Source organism: Saccoglossus kowalevskii, chromosome 7 (assembly GCF_978046115.1).
Source record: "Saccoglossus kowalevskii chromosome 7, keSacKowa6.1, whole genome shotgun sequence".
Lineage (NCBI taxonomy): Eukaryota > Metazoa > Hemichordata > Enteropneusta > Harrimaniidae > Saccoglossus > Saccoglossus kowalevskii.
Genome location: NC_140647.1, coordinates 7,781,065 through 7,805,891, shown reverse-complemented (window position 1 = coordinate 7,805,891; position 24,827 = coordinate 7,781,065). Strand labels below are relative to the sequence as shown.

The following is a 24,827-nucleotide window of genomic DNA, read 5'->3' as shown; positions in this document are numbered from 1 at the left end:
ATATGTGTGATCAACCACTGTAAGAATATGTGTGATCAGCCACTGTAAGAATATGTGTGATCAGCCACTGTAAGAATATGTGTGATCAACCACTGTAAGAATATGTATGATCAACCACTGTAAGAATATGTGTGATCAGCCACTGTAAGAATATGTGTGATCAGCCACTGTAAGAATATGTGTGATCAGCCACTGTAAGAATATGTGTGATCAGCCACTGTAAGAATATGTGTGATCAGCCACTGTAAGAATATGTGTGATCAGCCACTGTAAGAATATGTGTGATCAGCCACTGTAAGAATATGTGTGATCAGCCACTGTAAGAATATGTGTGATCAGCCACTGTAAGAATATGTGTGATCAGCCACTGTAAGAATATGTGTGATCAACCACTGTAAGAATATGTGTGATCAGCCACTGTAAGAATATGTGTGATCAGCCACTGTAAGAATATGTGTGATCAGCCACTGTAAGAATATGTGTGATCAGCCACTGTAAGAATATGTGTGATCAGCCACTGTAAGAATATGTGTGATCAACCACTGTAAGAATATGTGTGATCAGCCACTGTAAGAATATGTGTGATCAACCACTGTAAGAATATGTGTGATCAACCACTGTAAGAATATGTGTGATCAACCACTGTAAGAATATGTGTGATCAACCACTGTAAGAATATGTGTGATCAACCACTGTAAGAATATGTGTGATCAGCCACTGTAAGAATATGTGTGATCAGCCACTGTAAGAATATGTGTGATCAGCCACTGTAAGAATATGTGTGATCAACCACTGTAAGAATATGTGTGATCAACCACTGAAAGAATATGTGTGATCAACCACTGTAAGAATCTGTGTGATCAACCACTGTAAGAATATGTGTGATCAGCCACTGTAAGAATATGTGTGATCAGCCACTGTAAGAATATGTGTGATCAACCACTGTAAGAATATGTGTGATCAACCACTGTAAGAATATGTGTGATCAACCACTGTAAGAATATGTGTGATCAGCCACTGTAAGAATATGTGTGATCAGCCACTGTAAGAATATGTGTGATCAGCCACTGTAAGAATATGTGTGATCAGCCACTGTAAGAATATGTGTGATCAGCCACTGTAAGAATATGATATGTGTGATCAGCCACTGTAAGAATATGTGTGATCAGCCACTGTAAGAATATGTGTGATCAGCCACTGTAAGAATATGTGTGATCAGCCACTGTAAGAATATGTGTGATCAACCACTGTAAGAATATGTGTGATCAACCACTGTAAGAATATGTGTGATCAACCACTGTAAGAATATGTGTGATCAGCCACTGTAAGAATATGTGTGATCAGCCACTGTAAGAATATGTGTGATCAGCCACTGTAAGAATATGTGTGATCAGCCACTGTAAGAATATGTGTGATCAGCCACTGTAAGAATATGTGTGATCAGCCACTGTAAGAATATGTGTGATCAGCCACTGTAAGAATATGTGTGATCAACCACTGTAAGAATCTGTGTGATCAACCACTGTAAGAATATGTGTGATCAACCACTGTAAGAATCTGTGTGATCAACCACTGTAAGAATATGTGTGATCAGCCACTGTAAGAATATGTGTGATCAGCCACTGTAAGAATATGTGTGATCAGCCACTGTAAGAATATGTGTGATCAGCCACTGTAAGAATATGTGTGATCAGCCACTGTAAGAATATGTGTGATCAGCCACTGTAAGAATATGTGTGATCAACCACTGTAAGAATATGTGTGATCAGCCACTGTAAGAATATGTGTGATCAGCCACTGTAAGAATATGTGTGATCAACCACTGTAAGAATATGTGTGATCAACCACTGTAAGAATATGTGTGATCAACCACTGTAAGAATATGTGTGATCAACCACTGTAAGAATATGTGTGATCAACCACTGTAAGAATATGTGTGATCAACCACTGTAAGAATATGTGTGATCAACCACTGTAAGAATATGTGTGATCAACCACTGTAAGAATATGTGATCAGCCACTGTAAGAATATGTGTGATCAGCCACTGTAAGAATATGTGTGATCAGCCACTGTAAGAATATGTGTGATCAGCCACTGTAAGAATATGTGTGATCAGCCACTGTAAGAATATGTGTGATCAGCCACTGTAAGAATATGTGTGATCAGCCACTGTAAGAATATGTGTGATCAACCACTGTAAGAATATGTGTGATCAGCCACTGTAAGAATATGTGTGATCAACCACTGTAAGAATATGTGTGATCAACCACTGTAAGAATATGTGTGATCAACCACTGTAAGAATATGTGTGATCAACCACTGTAAGAATATGTGTGATCAACCACTGTAAGAATATTGTGATCAACCACTGTAAGAATATGTGTGATCAACCACTGTAAGAATATGTGTGATCAACCACTGTAAGAATATGTGTGATCAACCACTGTAAGAATATGTGTGATCAACCACTGTAAGAATATGTGTGATCAACCACTGTAAGAATATGTGTGATCAACCACTGTAAGAATATGTGTGATCAACCACTGTAAGAATATGTTTATCAACCACTGTAAGAATATGTGTGATCAACCACTGTAAGAATATGTGTGATCAACCACTGTAAGAATATGTGTGATCAACCACTGTAAGAATATGTGTGATCAACCACTGTAAGAATATGTGTGATCAACCACTGTAAGAATATGTGTGATCAACCACTGTAAGAATATGTGTGATCAACCACTGTAAGAATATGTGTGATCAACCACTGTAAGAATATGTGTGATCAGCCACTGTAAGAATATGTGTGATCAGCCACTGTAAGAATCTGTGTGATCAGCCACTGTAAGAATATGTGTGATCAGCCACTGTAAGAATCTGTGTGATCAACCACTGTAAGAATATGTGTGATCAACCACTGTAAGAATATGTGTGATCAGCCACTGTAAGAATATGTGTGATCAGCCACTGTAAGAATATGTGTGATCAGCCACTGTAAGAATATGTGTGATCAGCCACTGTAAGAATATGTGTGATCAGCCACTGTAAGAATATGTGTGATCAACCACTGTAAGAATATGTGTGATCAGCCACTGTAAGAATATGTGTGATCAGCCACTGTAAGAATATGTGTGATCAGCCACTGTAAGAATATGTGTGATCAACCACTGTAAGAATATGTGTGATCAACCACTGTAAGAATATGTGTGATCAACCACTGTAAGAATATGTGTGATCAACCACTGTAAGAATATGTGTGATCAGCCACTGTAAGAATATGTGTGATCAACCACTGTAAGAATATGTATGATCAACCACTGTAAGAATATGTGTGATCAGCCACTGTAAGAATATGTGTGATCAGCCACTGTAAGAATATGTGTGATCAGCCACTGTAAGAATATGTGTGATCAGCCACTGTAAGAATATGTGTGATCAGCCACTGTAAGAATATGTGTGATCAGCCACTGTAAGAATATGTGTGATCAGCCACTGTAAGAATATGTGTGATCAGCCACTGTAAGAATATGTGTGATCAACCACTGTAAGAATATGTGTGATCAACCACTGTAAGAATATGTGTGATCAGCCACTGTAAGAATATGTGTGATCAGCCACTGTAAGAATATGTGTGATCAGCCACTGTAAGAATATGTGTGATCAGCCACTGTAAGAATATGTGTGATCAGCCACTGTAAGAATATGTGTGATCAGCCACTGTAAGAATATGTGTGATCAACCACTGTAAGAATATGTGTGATCAACCACTGTAAGAATATGTGTGATCAACCACTGTAAGAATATGTGTGATCAACCACTGTAAGAATATGTGTGATCAGCCACTGTAAGAATATGTGTGATCAGCCACTGTAAGAATATGTGTGATCAGCCACTGTAAGAATATGTGTGATCAACCACTGTAAGAATATGTGTGATCAACCACTGTAAGAATATGTGTGATCAACCACTGTAAGAATCTGTGTGATCAACCACTGTAAGAATATGTGTGATCAACCACTGTAAGAATATGTGTGATCAACCACTGTAAGAATATGTGTGATCAGCCACTGTAAGAATATGTGTGATCAGCCACTGTAAGAATATGTGTGATCAGCCACTGTAAGAATATGTGTGATCAGCCACTGTAAGAATATGTGTGATCAACCACTGTAAGAATATGTGTGATCAGCCACTGTAAGAATATGTGTGATCAACCACTGTAAGAATATGTGTGATCAACCACTGTAAGAATATGTGTGATCAACCACTGTAAGAATATGTGTGATCAACCACTGTAAGAATATGTGTGATCAGCCACTGTAAAAATATGTGTGATCAACCACTGTAAGAATATGTGTGATCAACCACTGTAAGAATATGTGTGATCAACCACTGTAAGAATATGTGTGATCAACCACTGTAAGAATATGTGTGATCAACCACTGTAAGAATATGTGTGATCAACCACTGTAAGAATATGTGTGATCAGCCACTGTAAGAATATGTGTGATCAACCACTGTAAGAATATGTGTGATCAACCACTGTAAGAATATGTGTGATCAACCACTGTAAGAATATGTGTGATCAGCCACTGTAAGAATATGTGTGATCAGCCACTGTAAGAATATGTGTGATCAGCCACTGTAAGAATATGTGTGATCAGCCACTGTAAGAATATGTGTGATCAGCCACTGTAAGAATATGTGTGATCAACCACTGTAAGAATATGTGTGATCAGCCACTGTAAGAATATGTGTGATCAACCACTGTAAGAATATGTGTGATCAGCCACTGTAAGAATACAAATGTATGTGTGATCAACCACTGTAAGAATATGTGTGATCAGCCACTGTAAGAATATGTGTGATCAGCCACTGTAAGAATATGTGTGATCAGCCACTGTAAGAATATGTGTGATCAGCCACTGTAAGAATATGTGTGATCAGCCACTGTAAGAATATGTGTGATCAGCCACTGTAAGAATATGTGTGATCAGCCACTGTAAGAATATGTGTGATCAACCACTGTAAGAATATGTGTGATCAACCACTGTAAGAATATGTGTGATCAACCACTGTAAGAATATGTGTGATCAACCACTGTAAGAATATGTGTGATCAACCACTGTAAGAATATGTGTGATCAGCCACTGTAAGAATATGTGTGATCAACCACTGTAAGAATATGTGTGATCAACCACTGTAAGAATATGTGTGATCAGCCACTGTAAGAATATGTGTGATCAGCCACTGTAAGAATATGTGTGATCAGCCACTGTAAGAATATGTGTGATCAGCCACTGTAAGAATATGTGTGATCAACCACTGTAAGAATATGTGTGATCAACCACTGTAAGAATCTGTGTGATCAACCACTGTAAGAATCTGTGTGATCAACCACTGTAAGAATATGTGTGATCAACCACTGTAAGAATATGTGTGATCAGCCACTGTAAGAATATGTGTGATCAGCCACTGTAAGAATATGTGTGATCAGCCACTGTAAGAATATGTGTGATCAGCCACTGTAAGAATATGTGTGATCAACCACTGTAAGAATATGTGTGATCAGCCACTGTAAGAATATGTGTGATCAACCACTGTAAGAATATGTGTGATCAACCACTGTAAGAATATGTGTGATCAACCACTGTAAGAATCTGTGTGATCAACCACTGTAAGAATATGTGTGATCAACCACTGTAAGAATATGTGTGATCAACCACTGTAAGAATATGTGTGATCAGCCACTGTAAGAATATGTGTGATCAGCCACTGTAAGAATATGTGTGATCAGCCACTGTAAGAATATGTGTGATCAGCCACTGTAAGTATATGTGTGATCAGCCACTGTAAGAATATGTGTGATCAACCACTGTAAGAATATGTGTGATCAGCCACTGTAAGAATATGTGTGATCAACTACTGTAAGAATATGTGTGATCAACCACTGTAAGAATATGTGTGATCAACCACTGTAAGAATATGTGTGATCAACCACTGTAAGAATATGTGTGATCAGCCACTGTAAGAATATGTGTGATCAACCACTGTAAGAATATGTGTGATCAACCACTGTAAGAATATGTGTGATCAACCACTGTAAGAATATGTGTGATCAACCACTGTAAGAATATGTGTGATCAACCACTGTAAGAATATGTGTGATCAACCACTGTAAGAATATGTGTGATCAGCCACTGTAAGAATATGTGTGATCAGCCACTGTAAGAATATGTGTGATCAGCCACTGTAAGAATATGTGTGATCAACCACTGTAAGAATATGTGTGATCAACCACTGTAAGAATATGTGTGATCAACCACTGTAAGAATATGTGTGCAGACAACATAATAAATTACCAACAAGCAAGTATTTTGAGATGAAACTTTTTTGATGAAAATAACACTGAACTTCATCGACCATTCTTCCAACCAAAATTTCAGTACAATTTTTTAAATTTAATTTTGAACCAAATAGATACAAGTTTCTATTGAATGCATTGCTTAAACATCTGCCCAACCACCAGTCAATTTGACATGGATCGTTTCGAAATAAGTTATTACCACAAGATCCCATCAACAGATTAATTACATGGGATAATTACATGGCGTATATGTTTAAAATTATGTACTTTCTTCTCATTGGATATTACAATAGTGATCCTTACCTTTGCCTTCTCTTTGCTCCCTTTTTCTGCTTTGTGCAACACACTGTCATAGTCCAGCAGTTTGTCAAATCTCTTCTGTATTAACTTATGAGGTCCTTGAAACATGATTAGTAATGAGTTCAAAGGTGATACCACTCTCTGCTGAACAAATAATGTCTGCAAAACAGAAAAAACTTGTCGGTGTCCATACACAAGTGTTTTGATTACATGAGGCAATTTAATCTATGAACATAGTTGAACTCTGGTGACCTTGACCTTTGTTATATAATATAATTCCCTTTATCATAGTTTGTTTCAATATAAATATGCATTGTCATAATTAATTTTGAATACAAACAAGTTTTGGGGTTGAACCAACAGTGGGGAATCAGTCTACCGAATGTCTTTAAAAGATGTAAATATCTTACAAAAACATTGGTGCCTTATTTGTTTAATTATTTTAAGGGACATAATTTCCAGCTTTATTCAAAGTAATTCAGATATTTTAGTATAAAAACAAATGCCTCATTGCAAAAAAAAGTGCTGCATTTAGACGTGATAGATTCATAAAACATGCAAGATAACAGAAAATCTTAGCTGGCTTTTGTCCAAGTATTTTGTACAGGTGTCTGTCAAAAATTAATGATTCACTGAGACAAATATGAATTGCCTCATTGTGTGACTACTGTATTATATGAAAAGTAAAAAAAAACACCCTTTATGAATAGCTATCATGTTGCAAGCTCTGCTTTGTATGCAAATCAACTTAAATAGTTAGTTGGTGTCCAGTGGAGGGAGAAGTCAACAGTACTGTTGCCTCCTGAGAATCTGCATCTTCAAACACTGCAATCTTTGAAGTGCGTTTTTAAACCAGTATTATAAAAACTATATCATTCTGTTCTCATAGCTGAAAGATATTCCTGTGAGTTTTCATTTGTCGAATGAACTGTTTGTCAAATACAGAATACATATATTTTAGAACAATTTTTCTTTTTAAATGTTTTGAATGAAATGTTTTGCTTTTTATGTAATTTTTATGTATTGTTTTTGATTTGATAACTTTGAACTAAACAGATTTTCTATTAGCTTCAGATCTTGATCAAAGTTTGGCACCCAGTTCATAGGAGTGCTTATATTGATATTCTGACATCTTGTTTTCTGTCAAGCATTTATTGGTAGGTTTGCAAATGTGTATCAGACTGAGCAATCTCTCCATGAGTTGGTTTTGAAACCCAGTATGATATTCTGAGATACATTACCAAGGATATTATTACAAGATAAATCATTTGCTTCATTGAACACATACAACAATGCATATTTCCACTGAGATCAGTGACCTTTGATGTGTATCACCAGTGATCAGTCAAGTAGAAACAGTCAAAATATTTTATCAGATTTTCTCAATTTTTGCATGATATTTTCATACAGGACATCTGTTATTCAAACTCAGGGAAGACTTTATACTGATGAATAAGGTGACCAAGTTTGATGAAGTTTGGAATAGAATTAGAAAAGTTATTATGCACACAATAACAATTATTAACGACGACGACGACAACAACGACAACGCCGGACAAAATTTTTCCCTTAATATACCTTACCCTTCTATCTTTGATGGTACAGGCAAGGTAAAAAACAGCTGTGTTCATACAATTGCTTCACAAGACATCACAATCAACCAACATAACTAATCACATTTATGTTAGAGCACATGGCATAGCTACCATTTGCAAATAAGACTGGTTTATGCACAATCAGCTAATCTGGGATAGATTCTCTTTGAAGTGATCGCATATAACATTGTCTACTTACATAGTTTTTGTAGAGCTTATTTGCCAAATCTCTTTGGGATTTACTGTATTTAGCAACTTCATCTAAATTAGCCTGATTGGCATAGTAATCAGCAATATCCTCAGCAACAACTGCTTGTGAAGAAGTAGATTCCTAAATGAGAGGAAATTATACACATTATGCATGTATCTATGTAAACATGCAATTCTAGCAAAATAGACAGAGCAGTGTATTGAAATGTGAAACGAGGATAGCACAGTATGACAGGGCTCTCTTAAAGTCTCATTCATTGGACAATGATTGTCAGCTGATGACTCTGGTCTTCCAATGATCTGATCGATGGTAGGGTCATTTGTTCATGGCTTTGTAAATCCCACTATACTACTGGTAAGCTAATTACAAAATGGAATCTGCTGTGACAGAAAGACTACTTACTTGTAACTTCTCTAGATAGGAATTCACATCCTTTACAAATATTTTAATTGTCTTCTCTAAATCCCTGAATTTTCTCTCTTCTTCATTAAATTTCTCATCAACAGTCTGTGAGGAGAGAATAACAAATCAAATTTCTCATCAACAGTTAGTTGGTAAGGAATAACAAATCAACATTTTAGTGATGATTTTGAAAAATATTAAGTTGGTCTGAAACAAAAAAGTCACTGTCCACACATCAATATGTAGTTTGGCTATACCTGTATGATTAATAGAATGTTTGAGTGAAAGTGGATACAAAATTATAACATAACCTTCTAAAAGTGCTGCAGTAGTTTGCACTGTTCAATTTTCTGAATCTGCAAACTGCTGTGTTTTGGTATTTGTTCTCAGTCGACTGTGGAATGCCAGCTAGAACACACCAAGTAAACAGTGATCATAAAGTAGTAATAACATTGAAACACACCGCAATCAAATTTTTACTGTGTGTAGATAGCGATAAAAAATAAAAATATTTTCTATATTTGACTTGTCATTGAATACGCTGTCATATTTTACTGTAGGATTAAAGGGACCATACGTTTGATGTATGATAATTGCTGATATCACAGTAATAGAAAAACAAAATGGTTTACCTGTGTGACTAAACCTGTCATCTGTGTCAGTCTTTGGTTCATCCTCTGAGATTTTTTGCGTATGGAATGTAAACTTAATTTACCAAGTTTATTTGAAATCGAGTCTACATCTGATTTCCTATATTTCATCACTTCAGAAGAAGAAGAAGAAATAAACAAGCATGAAATAAAGACAAAGGAATTGACTATCAGAACTCTGAAATTTTTTCTCTGTAGATTTTTTCTCTTGATTTATTATTTTCCCCTAAAGTTTCCAATGCTTCAATGCTTTAAAGGCGAATTAGAATCAAGATCCAAATTTCAATGCAAGTGGTGACCACTAAAATCAGGAAAAGTCAAATTTATGGTTATTAGCTAACTAAGATTACTTTGATATGACATAAACTCTAAGCCATTCTGAATTTGTCAGAGTCAACAATAAAGTCACAGTACAGTTGCAAGAAGATTCAAAAAAGAAGTTTAGGAGAGATGTTAAGGTGCCCTCAATGTTTCTATTTCCAGCTTCAGTGTTTTTATGTTTTTTACAGAAATGAATTTCCCAAAACTAAACCAGAAGTATAACAAACTTTGAAAATATGGCTTTATCAATTATTTTATAGAACAGCAATTACGAATCCGAACTCAAATTTCACCCACCTAAATCTTTTCTCCTCTTAAATTCATTGATTGCCGTGGCAACATCAGTCATTGTATTTATAGCTACTAGTAAGTTGTGTTTATCTGCATGATCATCTTCTGTCACCTGTGAAGTAGAAAACAATACCAATTACAGAAAGTTATGTAATATTTAGTTTCAGCAAAAAACAAAATTGGAAATTTGATTCATGCACAAGTCACACTCTTTAAATCCCTGTGAAGCAATGATATCATATATATGGGACTCGCCCTAATCATTTCATTTAGTAGCAATGGGTAAGCAGACAACTGATGTGACTCACCTTAATCATTTCATTTAGCAGCAATGGGTAAGCAGACAACTGATGGGACTCACCTTAATCATTTCATTTAGTAGCAATGGGTAAGCAGAGAACTGATGTGACTCACCTTAATCATTTCATTTAGTAGCAATGGGTAAGCAGACAACTGATGTGACTCACCTTAATCATTTCATTTAGTAGCAATGGGTAAGCAGACAACTGATGGGACTCACCTTAATCATTTCATTTAGTAGCAATGGGTAAGCAGACAACTGATGTGACTCACCTTAATCATTTCATTTAGTAGCAATGGGTAAGCAGACAACTGATGAGACTCACCTTAATCATTTCATTTAGTAGCAATGGGTAAGCAGACAACTGATGTGACTCACCTTAATCATTTCATTTAGTAGCAATGGGTAAGCAGACAACTGATGTGACTCACCTTAATCATTTCATTTAGTAGCAATGGGTATGCAGACAACTGATGTGACTCACCTTAATTATTTCATTTAGTAGCAATGGGTAAAGAGACAACTGATGGGACTCACCTTAATCATTTCATTTAGTAGCAAGGGGTAAGCAGACAACTGATGGGACTCACCTTAATCATTTCATTTAGCAGCAATGGGTAAGCAGACAACTGATGGGACTCACCTTAATCATTTCATTTAGTAGCAAGGGGTAAGCAGACAACTGATGGGACTCACCTTAATCATTTCATTTAGCAGCAATGGGTAAGCAGAGAACTGATGTGACTCACCTTAATCATTTCCTTTAGTAGCAATGGGTAAGCAGACAACTGATGTGACTCACCTTAATCATTTCATTTAGTAGCAATGGGTAAGCAGCAAACTGATGGGACTCACCTTAATCATTTCATTTAGCAGCAATGGGTAAGCAGACAACTGATGTGACTCACCTTAATCATTTCATTTAGTAGCAATGGGTATGCAGACAACTGATGTGACTCACCTTAATTATTTCATTTAGTAGCAATGGGTAAAGAGACAACTGATGGGACTCACCTTAATCATTTCATTTAGTAGCAAGGGGTAAGCAGACAACTGATGGGACTCACCTTAATCATTTCATTTAGCAGCAATGGGTAAGCAGACAACTGATGGGACTCACCTTAATCATTTCATTTAGTAGCAAGGGGTAAGCAGACAACTGATGGGACTCACCTTAATCATTTCATTTAGCAGCAATGGGTAAGCAGAGAACTGATGTGACTCACCTTAATCATTTCCTTTAGTAGCAATGGGTAAGCAGACAACTGATGTGACTCACCTTAATCATTTCATTTAGTAGCAATGGGTAAGCAGCAAACTGATGGGACTCACCTTAATCATTTCATTTAGCAGCAATGGGTAAGCAGACAACTGATGTGACTCACCTTAATCATTTCATTTAGTAGCAATGGGTAAGCAGACAACTGATGGGACTCACCTTAATCATTTCATTTAGCAGCAATGGGTAAGCAGACAACTGATGTGACTCACCTTAATCATTTCATTTAGTAGCAATGGGTAAGCAGACAACTGATGTGACTCACCTTAATCATTTCATTTAGTAGCAATGGGTAAGCAGACAACTGATGGGACTCACCTTAATCATTTCATTTAGCAGCAATGGGTAAGCAGACAACTGATGTGACTCACCTTAATCATTTCATTTAGCAGCAATGGGTAAGCAGACAACTGATGGGACTCACCTTAATCATTTCATTTAGCAGCAATGGGTAAGCAGACAACTGATGTGTCTCACCTTAATCATTTCATTTAGCAGCAATGGGTAAGCAGACAACTGATGTGTCTCACCTTAATCATTTCATTTAGCAGCAATGGGTAAGCAGACAACTGATGTGTCTCACCTTAATCATTTCATTTAGCAGCAATGGGTAAGCAGACAACAGATGGGACTCACCTTAATCATTTCATTTAGCAGCAATGGGTATTTTAATATCCTCTGCACTGGTTTTATAAGAAATGAAGCTAAATCCCAACAATTTGTACTTTGTCTGAAATAGGAAAACAAATAATTTTCATGAAAGGCATGATTGTTTTTTCATGAAACTATTAAACGTTTACCTTGGAAGACACTCACGCTTCAACTCAATCATTTAAAAATGTTTTAAGTAAAACAACATTCATGCCTTTATGAAGTTCACTATAGATTTAAATTTGCAAACATTAACACACTGCTTGCTGGTTAACCTTGGAGTCTATTAGCAGGCAATGTCGTAATGTGTTTTTTTATCAATAAGTATAAAGCATAGCAATGTACATGTACATGTATATATATATCAGTTCTTTTTATTTAGATCATGGCAATTTTTTGGTCAGAGCGCCCTCTAGTTTTGTGGAGAATCATGTTCATTTGGAATGCTCTGATTGGATGGAAGTTCAAGCCTAGCAAGGTGTGATAGAATTGGCCTGTTATGTTCAGATTCAAATAAGCATGAACCACTAATTTGACAGGGAAGTGATACTTATAATGCAGCAAGCTGTTCTTATTGCTGTTGTGGTAGAGTTTTTCTATTTTCCTGTCAAATGCATTTATTGGTCCACTGAAAAATGAAAATAATGTTCCCTGTAACTTAGACTCTTATTGATCAAGGCATTTTAAAAATCATGGGTGTTAACTCCCCTCAAGTTATGACCCGTTGTCCCCTACAGAATAATGGTTGCATCTAATATTAAAATAAAGATGGCGGAGTATAGCGTTGATTCATCTCGTTCTACTCTGGATTACTTGGAGTCAATAAAGATCCTAGAAAGTTAGTATTTATATGCCTGTGTGTTTTTTGTTTGTTTGTTTTTTCACTGTCTTTGACTTTCCCAGTATGTTTGTTGCTGTTGACAACAATTCAGTCCTCTGCCAGGCTTCAGTCAATGTTTTTCTTCACTACCTACCCAACTCCTCGTCGGGCACTATGTAGCTGGTGTGGTATATTTATCACAGACAGTAGGGCAATTGTCACATTTAGTGCTCCAAGAAAATATTCTCTGTCCATGTGTATTTATATAAATAGATGCAGTTTCTTTGGCTTGAATAACGATCACTGGCTTCGTACATACAGGTATACTGGTTTACCTGTTTCTAGTTGAAATATAGCCAATCTTATTAACCAAGACAGTTGGACATTTGCCACATGTCACAACACTCATTTCCAAGTGCCATAGCTTGAAACAAGTAGTCAAATCTGATATTGGCTGGAGCTTTAGTTTATATGGACATGGTAAATGGCAAACTAGATGGTCAGAAAGTAATAAAAATAATCACAGCTTTACTCCACCCACCCCACTATGAAGTAAAAGGCTGTTTATAAGGCCATGTATGATGGTTTCATTTTTCTTATGGAAAACAATTTTAATTAAAAACTTCTATGCTCCTGTACCCAACCGTGGGGGTTCATCACACTAAACAACAGGTGTCACTATTACTAAGATAAATGTACTTTTTTTTCATTAAAATTACTGAATGCTTATACATATGTACTAAAACGTTAGTTAACATTTAATATCAGGCAATGCATTGGTTCATTACCCTGGCTACGTGTTAAAATGGTTATGAATTCATTTTGGATAAGTACGTACGTAACCGACCAATCTTGGACTTTATTTCAATATGTTGGTCAGGGTTCTGACCCTGTGTATTTTTCGGTGGGTACCGTTTAATTTCATTACCCTGGCTACGTGTTAAAATGGTTATGAATTCACTCTGGATAAGTACGTACATAACCGACCAATCTTGGACTTTATTTCAATATGTTGGTCAGGGTTCTGACCCTGTGTATTTTTCGGTGGGTACCGTTTAATTTCACCACCCTGGCTACGTGTTAAAATGGGTATGAATTCATTTTGGATAAGTACGTACATAACCGACCAATCTTGGACTTTATTTCAATGTGTTGGTCAGGGTTCTGACCCTGTGTATTTTTCGGTGGGTACCGTTTAATTTCATTACCCTGGCTACGTGTTAAAATGGTTATGAATTCATTTTGGATAAGTACGTACATAACCGACCAATCTTGGACTTTATTTCAATGTGTTGGTCAGGGTTCTGACCCTGTGTATTTTTCGGTGGGTACCGTTTAATTTCATTACCCTGGCTACGTGTTAAAATGGTTATGAATTCATTTTGGATAAGTACGTACATAACCGACCAATCTTGGACTTTATTTCAATATGTTGGTCAGGGTTCTGACCCTGTGTATTTTTCGGTGGGTACCGTTTAATTTCATTACCCTGGCTACGTGTTAAAATGGTTATGAATTCACTCTGGATAAGTACGTACATAACCGACCAATCTTGGACTTTATTTCAATATGTTGGTCAGGGTTCAGACCCTGTGTATTTTTCGGTGGGTACCGTTTAATTTCATTACCCTGGCTACGTGTTAAAATGGTTATGAATTCATTTTGGATAAGTACGTACATAACCGACCAATCTTGGACTTTATTTCAATATGTTGGTCAGGGTTCAGACCCTGTGTATTTTTCGGTGGGTACCGTTTAATTTCATTACCCTGGCTACGTGTTAAAATGGTTATGAATTCATTTTGGATAAGTACGTACATAACCGACCAATCTTGGACTTTATTTTGCATGCAGGTAAGGTACACCTACAGACATAACTGTGGACATTCAGTTCTTTTTATTTAGATCATGGCAATTTTTTGGTCAGAGCGCCCTCTAGTTTTGTGGAGAATCATGTTCATTTGGAATGCTCTGATTGGATGGAAGTTCAAGCCTAGCAAGGTGTGATAGAATTGGCCTGTTATGTTCAGATTCAAATAAGCATGAACCACTAATTTGACAGGGAAGTGATACTTATAATGCAGCAAGCTGTTCTTATTGCTGTTGTGGTAGAGTTTTTCTATTTTCCTGTCAAATGCATTTATTGGTCCACTGAAAAATGAAAATAATGTTCCCTGTAACTTAGACTCTTATTGATCAAGGCATTTTAAAAATCATGGGTGTTAACTCCCCTCAAGTTATGACCCGTTGTCCCCTACAGAATAATGGTTGCATCTAATATTAAAATAAAGATGGCGGAGTATAGCGTTGATTCATCTCGTTCTACTCTGGATTACTTGGAGTCAATAAAGATCCTAGAAAGTTAGTATTTATATGCCTGTGTGTTTTTTGTTTGTTTGTTTTTTCACTGTCTTTGACTTTCCCAGTATGTTTGTTGCTGTTGACAACAATTCAGTCCTCTGCCAGGCTTCAGTCAATGTTTTTCTTCACTACCTACCCAACTCCTCGTCGGGCACTATGTAGCTGGTGTGGTATATTTATCACAGACAGTAGGGCAATTGTCACATTTAGTGCTCCAAGAAAATATTCTCTGTCCATGTGTATTTATATAAATAGATGCAGTTTCTTTGGCTTGAATAACGATCACTGGCTTCGTACATACAGGTATACTGGTTTACCTGTTTCTAGTTGAAATATAGCCAATCTTATTAACCAAGACAGTTGGACATTTGCCACATGTCACAACACTCATTTCCAAGTGCCATAGCTTGAAACAAGTAGTCAAATCTGATATTGGCTGGAGCTTTAGTTTATATGGACATGGTAAATGGCAAACTAGATGGTCAGAAAGTAATAAAAATAATCACAGCTTTACTCCACCCACCCCACTATGAAGTAAAAGGCTGTTTATAAGGCCATGTATGATGGTTTCATTTTTCTTATGGAAAACAATTTTAATTAAAAACTTCTATGCTCCTGTACCCAACCGTGGGGGTTCATCACACTAAACAACAGGTGTCACTATTACTAAGATAAATGTACTTTTTTTTCATTAAAATTACTGAATGCTTATACATATGTACTAAAACGTTAGTTAACATTTAATATCAGGCAATGCATTGGTTCATTACCCTGGCTACGTGTTAAAATGGTTATGAATTCATTTTGGATAAGTACGTACGTAACCGACCAATCTTGGACTTTATTTCAATATGTTGGTCAGGGTTCTGACCCTGTGTATTTTTCGGTGGGTACCGTTTAATTTCATTACCCTGGCTACGTGTTAAAATGGTTATGAATTCACTCTGGATAAGTACGTACATAACCGACCAATCTTGGACTTTATTTCAATATGTTGGTCAGGGTTCTGACCCTGTGTATTTTTCGGTGGGTACCGTTTAATTTCACCACCCTGGCTACGTGTTAAAATGGGTATGAATTCATTTTGGATAAGTACGTACATAACCGACCAATCTTGGACTTTATTTCAATGTGTTGGTCAGGGTTCTGACCCTGTGTATTTTTCGGTGGGTACCGTTTAATTTCATTACCCTGGCTACGTGTTAAAATGGTTATGAATTCATTTTGGATAAGTACGTACATAACCGACCAATCTTGGACTTTATTTCAATGTGTTGGTCAGGGTTCTGACCCTGTGTATTTTTCGGTGGGTACCGTTTAATTTCATTACCCTGGCTACGTGTTAAAATGGTTATGAATTCATTTTGGATAAGTACGTACATAACCGACCAATCTTGGACTTTATTTCAATATGTTGGTCAGGGTTCTGACCCTGTGTATTTTTCGGTGGGTACCGTTTAATTTCATTACCCTGGCTACGTGTTAAAATGGTTATGAATTCACTCTGGATAAGTACGTACATAACCGACCAATCTTGGACTTTATTTCAATATGTTGGTCAGGGTTCAGACCCTGTGTATTTTTCGGTGGGTACCGTTTAATTTCATTACCCTGGCTACGTGTTAAAATGGTTATGAATTCATTTTGGATAAGTACGTACATAACCGACCAATCTTGGACTTTATTTCAATATGTTGGTCAGGGTTCAGACCCTGTGTATTTTTCGGTGGGTACCGTTTAATTTCATTACCCTGGCTACGTGTTAAAATGGTTATGAATTCATTTTGGATAAGTACGTACATAACCGACCAATCTTGGACTTTATTTTGCATGCAGGTAAGGTACACCTACAGACATAACTGTGGACATTCAGTTCTTTTTATTTAGATCATGGCAATTTTTTGGTCAGAGCGCCCTCTAGTTTTGTGGAGAATCATGTTCATTTGGAATGCTCTGATTGGATGGAAGTTCAAGCCTAGCAAGGTGTGATAGAATTGGCCTGTTATGTTCAGATTCAAATAAGCATGAACCACTAATTTGACAGGGAAGTGATACTTATAATGCAGCAAGCTGTTCTTATTGCTGTTGTGGTAGAGTTTTTCTATTTTCCTGTCAAATGCATTTATTGGTCCACTGAAAAATGAAAATAATGTTCCCTGTAACTTAGACTCTTATTGATCAAGGCATTTTAAAAATCATGGGTGTTAACTCCCCTCAAGTTATGACCCGTTGTCCCCTACAGAATAATGGTTGCATCTAATATTAAAATAAAGATGGCGGAGTATAGCGTTGATTCATCTCGTTCTACTCTGGATTACTTGGAGTCAATAAAGATCCTAGAAAGTTAGTATTTATATGCCTGTGTGTTTTTTGTTTGTTTGTTTTTTCACTGTCTTTGACTTTCCCAGTATGTTTGTTGCTGTTGACAACAATTCAGTCCTCTGCCAGGCTTCAGTCAATGTTTTTCTTCACTACCTACCCAACTCCTCGTCGGGCACTATGTAGCTGGTGTGGTATATTTATCACAGACAGTAGGGCAATTGTCACATTTAGTGCTCCAAGAAAATATTCTCTGTCCATGTGTATTTATATAAATAGATGCAGTTTCTTTGGCTTGAATAACGATCACTGGCTTCGTACATACAGGTATACTGGTTTACCTGTTTCTAGTTGAAATATAGCCAATCTTATTAACCAAGACAGTTGGACATTTGCCACATGTCACAACACTCATTTCCAAGTGCCATAGCTTGAAACAAGTAGTCAAATCTGATATTGGCTGGAGCTTTAGTTTATATGGACATGGTAAATGGCAAACTAGATGGTCAGAAAGTAATAAAAATAATCACAGCTTTACTCCACCCACCCCACTATGAAGTAAAAGGCTGTTTATAAGGCCATGTATGATGGTTTCATTTTTCTTATGGAAAACAATTTTAATTAAAAACTTCTATGCTCCTGTACCCAACCGTGGGGGTTCATCACACTAAACAACAGGTGTCACTATTACTAAGATAAATGTACTTTTTTTTCATTAAAATTACTGAATGCTTATACATATGTACTAAAACGTTAGTTAACATTTAATATCAGGCAATGCATTGGTTCATTACCCTGGCTACGTGTTAAAATGGTTATGAATTCATTTTGGATAAGTACGTACGTAACCGACCAATCTTGGACTTTATTTCAATATGTTGGTCAGGGTTCTGACCCTGTGTATTTTTCGGTGGGTACCGTTTAATTTCATTACCCTGGCTACGTGTTAAAATGGTTATGAATTCACTCTGGATAAGTACGTACATAACCGACCAATCTTGGACTTTATTTCAATATGTTGGTCAGGGTTCTGACCCTGTGTATTTTTCGGTGGGTACCGTTTAATTTCACCACCCTGGCTACGTGTTAAAATGGGTATGAATTCATTTTGGATAAGTACGTACATAACCGACCAATCTTGGACTTTATTTCAATGTGTTGGTCAGGGTTCTGACCCTGTGTATTTTTCGGTGGGTACCGTTTAATTTCATTACCCTGGCTACGTGTTAAAATGGTTATGAATTCATTTTGGATAAGTACGTACATAACCGACCAATCTTGGACTTTATTTCAATGTGTTGGTCAGGGTTCTGACCCTGTGTATTTTTCGGTGGGTACCGTTTAATTTCATTACCCTGGCTACGTGTTAAAATGGTTATGAATTCATTTTGGATAAGTACGTACATAACCGACCAATCTTGGACTTTATTTCAATATGTTGGTCAGGGTTCTGACCCTGTGTATTTTTCGGTGGGTACCGTTTAATTTCATTACCCTGGCTACGTGTTAAAATGGTTATGAATTCATTTTGGATAAGTACGTACATAACCGACCAATCTTGGACTTTATTTCAATGTGTTGGTCAGGGTTCTGACCCTGTGTATTTTTCGGTGGGTACCGTTTAATTTCATTACCCTGGCTACGTGTTAAAATGGTTATGAATTCATTTTGGATAAGTACGTACATAACCGACCAATCTTGGACTTTATTTCAATATGTTGGTCAGGGTTCAGACCCTGTGTATTTTTCGGTGGGTACCGTTTAATTTCATTACCCTGGCTACGTGTTAAAATGGTTATGAATTCATTTTGGATAAGTACGTACATAACCGACCAATCTTGGACTTTATTTCAATATGTTGGTCAGGGTTCAGACCCTGTGTATTTTTCGGTGGGTACCGTTTAATTTCATTACCCTGGCTACGTGTTAAAATGGTTATGAATTCATTTTGGATAAGTACGTACATAACCGACCAATCTTGGACTTTATTTTGCATGCAGGTAAGGTACACCTACAGACATAACTGTGGACATTCAGTTCTTTTTATTTAGATCATGGCAATTTTTTGGTCAGAGCGCCCTCTAGTTTTGTGGAGAATCATGTTCATTTGGAATGCTCTGATTGGATGGAAGTTCAAGCCTAGCAAGGTGTGATAGAATTGGCCTGTTATGTTCAGATTCAAATAAGCATGAACCACTAATTTGACAGGGAAGTGATACTTATAATGCAGCAAGCTGTTCTTATTGCTGTTGTGGTAGAGTTTTTCTATTTTCCTGTCAAATGCATTTATTGGTCCACTGAAAAATGAAAATAATGTTCCCTGTAACTTAGACTCTTATTGATCAAGGCATTTTAAAAATCATGGGTGTTAACTCCCCTCAAGTTATGACCCGTTGTCCCCTACAGAATAATGGTTGCATCTAATATTAAAATAAAGATGGCGGAGTATAGCGTTGATTCATCTCGTTCTACTCTGGATTACTTGGAGTCAATAAAGATCCTAGAAAGTTAGTATTTATATGCCTGTGTGTTTTTTGTTTGTTTGTTTTTTCACTGTCTTTGACTTTCCCAGTATGTTTGTTGCTGTTGACAACAATTCAGTCCTCTGCCAGGCTTCAGTCAATGTTTTTCTTCACTACCTACCCAACTCCTCGTCGGGCACTATGTAGCTGGTGTGGTATATTTATCACAGACAGTAGGGCAATTGTCACATTTAGTGCTCCAAGAAAATATTCTCTGTCCATGTGTATTTATATAAATAGATGCAGTTTCTTTGGCTTGAATAACGATCACTGGCTTCGTACATACAGGTATACTGGTTTACCTGTTTCTAGTTGAAATATAGCCAATCTTATTAACCAAGACAGTTGGACATTTGCCACATGTCACAACACTCATTTCCAAGTGCCATAGCTTGAAACAAGTAGTCAAATCTGATATTGGCTGGAGCTTTAGTTTATATGGACATGGTAAATGGCAAACTAGATGGTCAGAAAGTAATAAAAATAATCACAGCTTTACTCCACCCACCCCACTATGAAGTAAAAGGCTGTTTATAAGGCCATGTATGATGGTTTCATTTTTCTTATGGAAAACAATTTTAATTAAAAACTTCTATGCTCCTGTACCCAACCGTGGGGGTTCATCACACTAAACAACAGGTGTCACTATTACTAAGATAAATGTACTTTTTTTTCATTAAAATTACTGAATGCTTATACATATGTACTAAAACGTTAGTTAACATTTAATATCAGGCAATGCATTGGTTCATTACCCTGGCTACGTGTTAAAATGGTTATGAATTCATTTTGGATAAGTACGTACGTAACCGACCAATCTTGGACTTTATTTCAATATGTTGGTCAGGGTTCTGACCCTGTGTATTTTTCGGTGGGTACCGTTTAATTTCATTACCCTGGCTACGTGTTAAAATGGTTATGAATTCACTCTGGATAAGTACGTACATAACCGACCAATCTTGGACTTTATTTCAATATGTTGGTCAGGGTTCTGACCCTGTGTATTTTTCGGTGGGTACCGTTTAATTTCACCACCCTGGCTACGTGTTAAAATGGGTATGAATTCATTTTGGATAAGTACGTACATAACCGACCAATCTTGGACTTTATTTCAATGTGTTGGTCAGGGTTCTGACCCTGTGTATTTTTCGGTGGGTACCGTTTAATTTCATTACCCTGGCTACGTGTTAAAATGGTTATGAATTCATTTTGGATAAGTACGTACATAACCGACCAATCTTGGACTTTATTTCAATGTGTTGGTCAGGGTTCTGACCCTGTGTATTTTTCGGTGGGTACCGTTTAATTTCATTACCCTGGCTACGTGTTAAAATGGTTATGAATTCATTTTGGATAAGTACGTACATAACCGACCAATCTTGGACTTTATTTCAATATGTTGGTCAGGGTTCTGACCCTGTGTATTTTTCGGTGGGTACCGTTTAATTTCATTACCCTGGCTACGTGTTAAAATGGTTATGAATTCATTTTGGATAAGTACGTACATAACCGACCAATCTTGGACTTTATATTTCAATGTGTTGGTCAGGGTTCTGACCCTGTGTATTTTTCGGTGGGTACCGTTTAATTTCATTACCCTGGCTACGTGTTAAAATGGTTATGAATTCATTTTGGATAAGTACGTACATAACCGACCAATCTTGGACTTTATTTCAATATGTTGGTCAGGGTTCTGACCCTGTGTATTTTTCGGTGGGTACCGTTTAATTTCATTACCCTGGCTACGTGTTAAAATGGTTATGAATTCATTTTGGATAAGTACGTACATAACCGACCAATCTTGGACTTTATTTCAATGTGTTGGTCAGGGTTCTGACCCTGTGTATTTTTCGGTGGGTACCGTTTAATTTCATTACCCTGGCTACGTGTTAAAATGGTTATGAATTCATTTTGGATAAGTACGTACATAACCGACCAATCTTGGACTTTATTTCAATATGTTGGTCAGGGTTCAGACCCTGTGTATTTTTCGGTGGGTACCGTTTAATTTCATTACCCTGGCTACGTGTTAAAATGGTTATGAATTCATTTTGGATAAGTACGTACATAACCGACCAATCTTGGACTTTATTTCAATATGTTGGTCAGGGTTCAGACCCTGTGTATTTTTCGGTGGGTACCGTTTAATTTCATTACCCTGGCTACGTGTTAAAATGGTTATGAATTCATTTTGGATAAGTACGTACATAACCGACCAATCTTGGACTTTATTTTGCATGCAGGTAAGGTACACCTACAGACATAACTGTGGACATTCAGTTCTTTTTATTTAGATCATGGCAATTTTTTGGTCAGAGCGCCCTCTAGTTTTGTGGAGAATCATGTTCATTTGGAATGCTCTGATTGGATGGAAGTTCAAGCCTAGCAAGGTGTGATAGAATTGGCCTGTTATGTTCAGATTCAAATAAGCATGAACCACTAATTTGACAGGGAAGTGATACTTATAATGCAGCAAGCTGTTCTTATTGCTGTTGTGGTAGAGTTTTTCTATTTTCCTGTCAAATGCATTTATTGGTCCACTGAAAAATGAAAATAATGTTCCCTGTAACTTAGACTCTTATTGATCAAGGCATTTTAAAAATCATGGGTGTTAACTCCCCTCAAGTTATGACCCGTTGTCCCCTACAGAATAATGGTTGCATCTAATATTAAAATAAAGATGGCGGAGTATAGCGTTGATTCATCTCGTTCTACTCTGGATTACTTGGAGTCAATAAAGATCCTAGAAAGTTAGTATTTATATGCCTGTGTGTTTTTTGTTTGTTTGTTTTTTCACTGTCTTTGACTTTCCCAGTATGTTTGTTGCTGTTGACAACAATTCAGTCCTCTGCCAGGCTTCAGTCAATGTTTTTCTTCACTACCTACCCAACTCCTCGTCGGGCACTATGTAGCTGGTGTGGTATATTTATCACAGACAGTAGGGCAATTGTCACATTTAGTGCTCCAAGAAAATATTCTCTGTCCATGTGTATTTATATAAATAGATGCAGTTTCTTTGGCTTGAATAACGATCACTGGCTTCGTACATACAGGTATACTGGTTTACCTGTTTCTAGTTGAAATATAGCCAATCTTATTAACCAAGACAGTTGGACATTTGCCACATGTCACAACACTCATTTCCAAGTGCCATAGCTTGAAACAAGTAGTCAAATCTGATATTGGCTGGAGCTTTAGTTTATATGGACATGGTAAATGGCAAACTAGATGGTCAGAAAGTAATAAAAATAATCACAGCTTTACTCCACCCACCCCACTATGAAGTAAAAGGCTGTTTATAAGGCCATGTATGATGGTTTCATTTTTCTTATGGAAAACAATTTTAATTAAAAACTTCTATGCTCCTGTACCCAACCGTGGGGGTTCATCACACTAAACAACAGGTGTCACTATTACTAAGATAAATGTACTTTTTTTTCATTAAAATTACTGAATGCTTATACATATGTACTAAAACGTTAGTTAACATTTAATATCAGGCAATGCATTGGTTCATTACCCTGGCTACGTGTTAAAATGGTTATGAATTCATTTTGGATAAGTACGTACGTAACCGACCAATCTTGGACTTTATTTCAATATGTTGGTCAGGGTTCTGACCCTGTGTATTTTTCGGTGGGTACCGTTTAATTTCATTACCCTGGCTACGTGTTAAAATGGTTATGAATTCACTCTGGATAAGTACGTACATAACCGACCAATCTTGGACTTTATTTCAATATGTTGGTCAGGGTTCTGACCCTGTGTATTTTTCGGTGGGTACCGTTTAATTTCACCACCCTGGCTACGTGTTAAAATGGGTATGAATTCATTTTGGATAAGTACGTACATAACCGACCAATCTTGGACTTTATTTCAATGTGTTGGTCAGGGTTCTGACCCTGTGTATTTTTCGGTGGGTACCGTTTAATTTCATTACCCTGGCTACGTGTTAAAATGGTTATGAATTCATTTTGGATAAGTACGTACATAACCGACCAATCTTGGACTTTATTTCAATGTGTTGGTCAGGGTTCTGACCCTGTGTATTTTTCGGTGGGTACCGTTTAATTTCATTACCCTGGCTACGTGTTAAAATGGTTATGAATTCATTTTGGATAAGTACGTACATAACCGACCAATCTTGGACTTTATTTCAATATGTTGGTCAGGGTTCTGACCCTGTGTATTTTTCGGTGGGTACCGTTTAATTTCATTACCCTGGCTACGTGTTAAAATGGTTATGAATTCACTCTGGATAAGTACGTACATAACCGACCAATCTTGGACTTTATTTCAATATGTTGGTCAGGGTTCAGACCCTGTGTATTTTTCGGTGGGTACCGTTTAATTTCATTACCCTGGCTACGTGTTAAAATGGTTATGAATTCATTTTGGATAAGTACGTACATAACCGACCAATCTTGGACTTTATT

General features: G+C 36.8%; 1 protein-coding gene across 1 annotated transcript in view; it reads right to left on the bottom strand.

The window, feature by feature from the left end:
- The window catches only part of LOC102808854 (uncharacterized), an 82,627-nt gene that overhangs the window by 21,012 nt on the left and 36,788 nt on the right, over positions 1 to 24,827 (bottom strand). Inside the window, exons 13-18 of the mRNA XM_085501611.1 lie at positions 12,355 to 12,448; positions 10,145 to 10,250; positions 9,509 to 9,639; positions 8,877 to 8,981; positions 8,463 to 8,594; positions 6,672 to 6,827 (exon numbers count right to left, since the gene is read on the bottom strand). Coding sequence (XP_085357737.1) covers positions 6,672 to 6,827; positions 8,463 to 8,594; positions 8,877 to 8,981; positions 9,509 to 9,639; positions 10,145 to 10,250; positions 12,355 to 12,448 — 724 coding nt within the window. The remainder of the gene's footprint in view (positions 1 to 6,671; positions 6,828 to 8,462; positions 8,595 to 8,876; positions 8,982 to 9,508; positions 9,640 to 10,144; positions 10,251 to 12,354; positions 12,449 to 24,827) is intronic.